Raw genomic sequence first — 7374 nt, 5'->3', positions numbered from 1 at the left:
GTATCTAAGTATGTCGTTATTAAAAATAATCTAAAGTAAATAGCTAAATCTTAATCTAATTATCTTCGTGTGCATCATATAGAAATGTTCAAAAGTAAACTAATGTATGGTTCTAACTTACCTATTTATGTCATTATTTTTTTTACCGAAGTTATCAGGGGAAGCCTCTACCTATTTATTTATAATTTTTTATTCCAGACCCGTTTAATTTACGAGTTGAACCCGAACCTACCAGGTGCTACTCATGTGCTCTAAACACTAGGCTAGAGGCCCTTTCACTATTTATGTCATTGTTAATATATAAATACTAAGTTAAGGTATATACATATGATAAGTGTCACCATGTAGACCATTTATCCATGTAGACCATTTATACATGTATGTGAGGTAGTGATAAAAAATATTAATTTTATGCTAAACACGATGGATGGAGGTACAATACAAAATGAAAAACGTGTGAATGCGGATGAAAAAGTGTATAGAGTAATTACTAATTAAAAATCAATCACAACTAGACCAAGATAAGTACACAACTATTTGAGTATTGTGTTTAAGTATTGAAAAAATGAGAGAGTAGTAGGTAAACAATTTTGATTATTAGCTAGGAGTTTCATTTCTAAATAATTTTCAAATACAGTAGTTTTTAAAAACATTTGACCGTGCATGAGCACGGGTTGATTGACTAGTTCTAACTAATACCCCAGCATGTATTGCACACCGGCAAACCGGGGGGGGGGGGGGTGCAGAGTTTTATCAAAAATTGTAGGCATGATGAACTGGTGAGCATAACTGCATAAGGTCATACAGTACAACAAAAGATTGCAGTAGCTATGGTTATACTGTTTGAGGTCCTCAGCATTTTTCTGGAAATCACCCTTTTTTATGAATATGTATAGATATATATATTCCCACTGTTCACACACATTCTTGTCATTTCAGATTTATTCAAATGATGTAAGAAAGTAGATCAAATGACCATGTTGCCTTTTTTTTACATTAAACTGATGGAAGGAGATGGATTACTTATTCACAACAAACAATTTAAAATAAACTAAACTGTTTGACACATATAGGTGTACAATCTCTCTTTTCTGTGTTTCTGAAGGCTGAACCCTAAATGATCATTATTCATAGACCTGGGGCGGTGTCCCCCGGACATATTCATGGCATTTGAAGCATTTCTGTTATTATTTTGTTTTAAGCACACATTTTAAACTATTTTATTTTATCCTACACTCTCTACCTAGAGCTGTGCCAACCCAGCCCTAACTACTAGCATATCCTTCAACGTGTTTAAAAATTTGATGAAACTCAATTAACAATATAATCTCGGCATTTCTTGAGACACAATGAGCCTTTCACGTAGGTACGATTGAGACAGGTCATGATAACTAAAAACAATGGACACTACAAGACTTACTGCTTTTCCCAACAGTGCTCTTCTATTGTTCTAAAAAAACAGTGCTTTTCTATAAATGGCCAACGAGTGATAGTATATTTGATTCACTAGCTACATAAATTGTGGGTAATTAGTTAGTAAGGGATTACATTGTAGGCAATTACCAAAACTATAGAGAAAGATGAAAAAATATACTACAAACCCTGTTGGCCATTTAGAAAAATAATACTAATGGTGCTAACACTGTTGGCCACTTTAAAATATGCATTGACTCATCAGTTGCATTGCAAGCACGCATCTGGTCACATTATTACTAAAACCCAGAGCTAATTAGTAATTGGCAAACGACAGAAAAATTATTTGGAGTGACAACGTTAATAACGTCGCCTGCATATTCTCAAAAAATATATTTAAATTACTTCTTCATCAAATCACCATTTAACTTGATCATCTGGCGGATCACTACAACCATTACATGCATGTGTTACACATCAGTTGCGAGGCACCAGAAGTAATCAGTGACGACTAACAAGCGCCACATGGCTTATTCAGAGAAACATTGAGCTTGACACTACATGGAACGAACATGTGTTCGCATCGCCCCAGCCCTCATCAGGACGTGGTTATTTCAACCCAAAGTAACAACTTTAAGGTGTTGAGCCGTTGCGGCTACCATCGTTGTAACCTGATGTAGCACCACCGCTGTTCCCCGATCCGCCACCGGAACCGCTGCCAAACCCACCATCATGACCACCTCCGCTTCCGCTTCCGGAGCCACCGCTATTCGCGTAGCTCGAGCCATAGGCTCCATAGTTATCGCCTTCACCTTCGCCGACTCCCCTGCCCCCACCAGATCCGCTGCCATTCCCGTAGCTTCCGCCGGAGCCGCCGCCTCCGCCGGCTCCATTCGCATTTGAAGCCCCACCGGTGTTCCGGTTACCTGAGTCGCCGTGGCCTGCACCAGATGCACCCCCAGCTCCGTAGCCGGACGCGGACTGGTCGTGGCCTTGCCAGACGCCATCGCCTTCACCGGATCCACTGGCGTACGCGTGGTTGCTGGTCGGAGACTGGGCGCTGCCGTCGTAGGACTCGGCATCGCCGAAGCCGTAGCCCGAGCCGGAGCCGTAGCTGGTTCCGGTGCCGCCTGCTCCGCCACCTCCACCTCCTTGGCCATCAGCAGTGGCGTGGTTCACGACCCTAATAGCATTGGTTAATCCAATGCCTAGTAGGACAATGAGGCCAACCGCGAAGAGCTTACCGGTAGCCATGGCGAGATGGCTTAAGCTAGCTAGTTAGCTATGGAGTAGTGGAGAGTGAGATGAGTGACAAGAGGGACGTTTGTGTGGTTATTTATAGCACTGGATCTTGGAAGCCATGCATGGTTATGGATGAACGGTTTGCACATTGCATTAGTTTTTTAAGCTAGAATACGCTTGATGTTGATCGCGTGCAATTAATGAGAGATTTCGGAAGATTTCGCTCGTGGGCCTCGTCATCTAATTTCTTTTTAGTTCTATACAAGGATCGACGATTTCGCCACGAGACGTTGATCACTTCGATAGTACTTGTACACTTAGTTGTTCATCTTCATTGCTTATGCTTTCAAGGTTTTCTATTTGCTCTGCGGAGCTAGTGAAGGCACATGTTAGGGTTATCTACAGGCAAATTTCATGTGGTGTACAATCTACTGGATTCACACGCCCTGCAAGTAGAAATTCCATACTTGCGACGGCAGAGTTTGATCATAAAAAAGAAAATTGGATCAAGGTTTTTGGGGGGAAACTTCAAAAGCACGGGTTATTTAGCATCTTGTTTTCAGATTACCGTTTCCTCGATCGTTCGGGATTCGTGACTGTAAGAACCATTTTAGTTACAATACGATCACGCAGTGAAAAATATACTGGCACTATGACTCAGCTGTGAACTTGGAATCTCAAAACCCAGCAGGTGTCGGCCACAAGGTTGATGCTTCCATTCACGTGGTAACACAATCTTCTAATTTGAAGGGATCCATTTGTCACATGTTAACACGATATTCTACTCGCGTACGTGGTGCCTGCCATGTATTTATATATAAATCTGTAACACAGTGGCAAGCTGTACACAGATGTTGTAGTGCCTTAACGATGCGTGCGGTTGCACTGTCGGTTGCATTGACAAGCAAATTACCTGCAGCATATCGATTCAGAGTGTGATGTGGCCGATGAAAAGATGATGAGATGGCGGGCTTACAATCAATTTTGTTTAGGCCCCGTTTGGATCATTGGAATTGAATTCTATCATAATAATTATAATTTAGACACAAATTAATTAAGCTAATATAATTGTATGTGGAATATAGTTGTATATTATAGTTGGTGATATGGGAGAGATACTTATATGTTGCACTTCTACTATAGAGAAGCGAGTCTAAGAGCGTGCTATAAGAATTGAATTCCATTCTAATAACCATAATCTATAGAATCAATTTCCATCTCCCACCCCATGAATTTAAGATAGGCTTATATCTAAACTTTGGAAAGTTGTGGAATGCCACATTCCAACATAAATTAGCCTACTCCATTAAATAGATTCCAATTCCTTCGTACCAAACGGAGCCTTATCTTTTTTCCTCCGATTCAGAGTGTTATGTGGCCGATGTAAAGATGGTGAGATGGCGGGCTTAGAATCAATTTTGTTGATCTTTGTGGGATGTATATTTAAGGAAAGTAGCGAAAAAATATAAACCGGCTGAGCATTTTTCGAGTGGAATACGCGCGCAAGCAGGAGCCTTGAAATACACGACCTCCCCAATCGGCACAATCCCTCCTTATTAGGGCAGCTCCAGTGTTGGTTTTAAAAGGGTTCCAGGAAGAGAGAGAGAGAGAGTGACAGCTGAGGTTCTACACATTGGAGTGCAGGTGCTAAGATAGCATTTTTGTGGGAACCTCCCTCCGGAAGTCCCGCTGGTAACCTGTATTAGTTCCTGAATCAGTAGGTTAATACAGTCATCATCACAGTTCAGTATTTTAAGCAATAAAAATGTGTATTAATTTAATAAGAAAAAGTTTTCACCTTAGCGCAACAAAGGGAAGCGCAGGTGCCCATCCAATAACAAGATGGTCAAAACACCTAGAGATCTATACTGCATAATGAAAGCATGACTGAGTACACTTTTGGTTGGTACACAGCAAGTCCCAACATTTACTAAATAATTATATGCAATTTGGGAGGTGGACAAGGAGCATGGTTTATAGGTATAGTCCTATGCCTAAAGTATCTTACAAATGCAAAGTGGATTTAGAAGGTGAGTTTTGTAAAGACTCTTTAAGAAGTTTACTATTATTTTATAGAATGAAAGTTGTGGTCCTAGAGGGGGAAAACTACCTCCCCTATCAGTCCCCAAGTTTTATTATGGATTCCAGTCCATCGACCTTCCTCCAGTATTTTCAAACACTAATCCCACTCGAAGAGCTTCCAAAGTAATCATGGGGGCTTTGACTTAGTAGGCTCGTGACCGAGAGCCTCGGCTATCCGGATAGGTCATACTCTGTGCAGAGGTGTACACTTTCCCATATGTTCAGCCAGCGCACACCCTCACGAAAAAGACGGTATTGAGCTACAAGATCCATACCCGCTCGTGCCTATCTCCACGAAGCATTCCCTAGGTCCATCCACGGATACACTAGGGTCTAAATAGGGGCCACTATCATCCGCTTCGTGGATCTCATCCCAGGAACATGCACATAAAATAAATCAAACAGGGCCTCTGACCCTCTCTTAGTAAACCCATGACGACTAGACCTGGGACTATACGAAGGTCCTGCTCCAGCATACCCGCATCTCCCAATGAATCAAGGCCTCACATAAACAGGCACTCCCGAAGGATGTACCCATTTTGGCATGTATGGTTGTACAGTTCACAAGAAAGACTCTCCCAATGAACCCATCCTTATGTGATCAGAGTAAGCTCTAGGACGGAGTATACTCCACTGAGGCTGTCCCCTTACTCCCAGGTCCAAAACACACCCTAGGGGTTGTCATTACTATTATTTCATCTTTTAATTCACGCATTCCTAAAGAGAAAACCCTTCCTAAGCATCTTGTTTACTATAAAATGGTATTTTGTTAGATCCTCTCCATAGAGGGTCCAACAGGTGTTTTATCCTCCTTTATGGGGCGTGACTCGAATGGCCTAGCATTTCTAACATGGGGTGGCTTATGGAAATGTAGTTGCCTAGGGTTATATGGCATGTGGCATTTCAATAGCAAGAAGGGTTAATCTAGTAAGCATGTACTTCTAAAGAAATAGTTCTTAGAGGGAAAAAACAATGCAGTCCGTATGAGTTAGCAATATTATTAACTCTCGCACTCAGTAGGATAAAACATGAGCTAGGAGTCAGGACTTGCCTTCATCAAAAATACTTAACGTCTCCTAGGGTGAACAGGATTTTGGCTTCATGCCTTCTGGATCCTCAGCTTCGGGCAGAGCCCGGTCATCTACCAGCTGGCAAAAGCGTATAAAATAACAATCAATAAAACAATACACCAATCAATTCCTAAGAAATGAAAGGAACGGGAAAGGATGAGTATTCTGGGAATTACCTGATAATTAAAGGCGAAATCCTAGATGTTTGAAGGATAGTTCATTAATTATTTAGAATGGGTTGGGTGGCTGGATTTTCAGGAAATTCTAGGGAATTTAATGTTTAATTCCCTAGGGTTGTTTAGGGTTTTGGTCGGGCGGCACAACGGCTAGGTTTGGATGATAATTGAGATTTAGGTTGGGTGGCATTATGGCTAGGCTCAGTTGATACTTAGGGTTTCAGTCGAGTAGTATAATTGTTGGGTCTGGAATAGACTTGACGTTTTGGGCGAGCGGCATAACGGTTATGTCGGGATGATATTCGGGGTTTGGTTTGGGCAGCATAACGGCTGTGTGGTGGAATGGACAAGAGGTTTGGATAGAACCTTAAGGGGTTGGGGTCACTAGGAAATTGTGGAATGATCCTAATGAGTAGCTTGAGAGCTTGTACGACTGTTGGTCTATACGAACACTACGGGATAGCATATAAGGCAACAGATGTAGTCAAGCAAGATCAAGTGGAATAGAAACTAGAGAGCTTGTACGACAGACATCACTTTATCCTGGTGCCAGGGGATAGCACACATGGCAAAAAAAAGGCCGATACAAGATCAGGCAGATGCATGGTAGCGATAGGGGTTAGCGGCGATGGTAGGGCAGCGAGGAATAGTCGGGTTGGTGCTATTAGCAATGCGGTTAATAGTGGCTAGAGGTCGTACGGCGTACTCGGCTTCAACCCGAGGCCTTTGGCCTTACGACGGGTGGAGTGTTGACGATCGTACCAAATATGACCATAAATATACTCAAGAATAAAGGAGGATTGACATTTTTTACACGCATATTTGGTTTCGAATAATGTAGTTCCACTTGTCCTAAGAGATTATTTGGTTGTAGGTGAATTATCACAAAAGGATGGAGAAAGCACCCTCTATGGATCCAAGAAACATGTTTATGACCAATGGGAGGTTGCCACGTGTGCATCCCATGGATTGAAGGGCCTAAAAACTACCACAAGCGCCTCGATCCACCGGATAACACACACAACCGTCATTGGGACCCACCAGGCAGTCACTTGGAGAAAGGCGATTGCGAGGTGGGCCCACAGGGGGTCGGCCGAATCGCCCGTGCCTCCTCTCATCTCTAGCCTCCACGTGGCGACGGTTTAGGTCGGTTAAGGGATATTCCTCAAAGATTCCCTTGCAGAACTGCCTCTTGGAGCCTATAAATATGAGGGGAGGGGCTCCATTCTAGGACACACACCACAAGTTGAATCACTCTCTCCCTCTTAGTTTCCAAGTTAGTGGAGTTAGGCTAGAGTAGCTCTACTTCAAGTTCCAAGTCTCCTTTGAGTCTAGGGTATGCCTTTTGTATCTTACATTACTAGGTTGACCTTATTCTATTCAAAGTATTC

The 7374-nt window shown here is 42.4% G+C and overlaps 1 protein-coding gene across 1 annotated transcript; it reads right to left on the bottom strand.

Moving 5' to 3' along the window:
• Positions 1-1808: 1808 nt before the first annotated feature.
• LOC101770822 (glycine-rich cell wall structural protein 1.8) lies at positions 1809-2703 on the bottom strand. The gene has a single exon (XM_004982924.4). The coding sequence runs from the start codon at positions 2665-2667 to the stop codon at positions 2047-2049; it is 621 nt and encodes a 206-aa protein (XP_004982981.1). The 5' UTR covers positions 2668-2703; the 3' UTR covers positions 1809-2046.
• Between the last annotated feature and the right edge of the window lie 4671 nt (positions 2704-7374).

Source organism: Setaria italica, chromosome IX (genome assembly GCF_000263155.2).
Source record: "Setaria italica strain Yugu1 chromosome IX, Setaria_italica_v2.0, whole genome shotgun sequence".
NCBI lineage: Eukaryota > Viridiplantae > Streptophyta > Magnoliopsida > Poales > Poaceae > Setaria > Setaria italica.
The sequence above is the reverse complement of the archived record's forward strand: the minus strand, read 5'-3'. Positions and strand labels throughout refer to the sequence as shown.

Excerpts from the sequence above, each read along its gene's own strand:
- LOC101770822 (XM_004982924.4), bottom strand. The coding sequence starts at position 2,667 with ATGGCTACCGGTAAGCTCTTCGCGGTTGGCCTCATTGTCCTACTAGGC.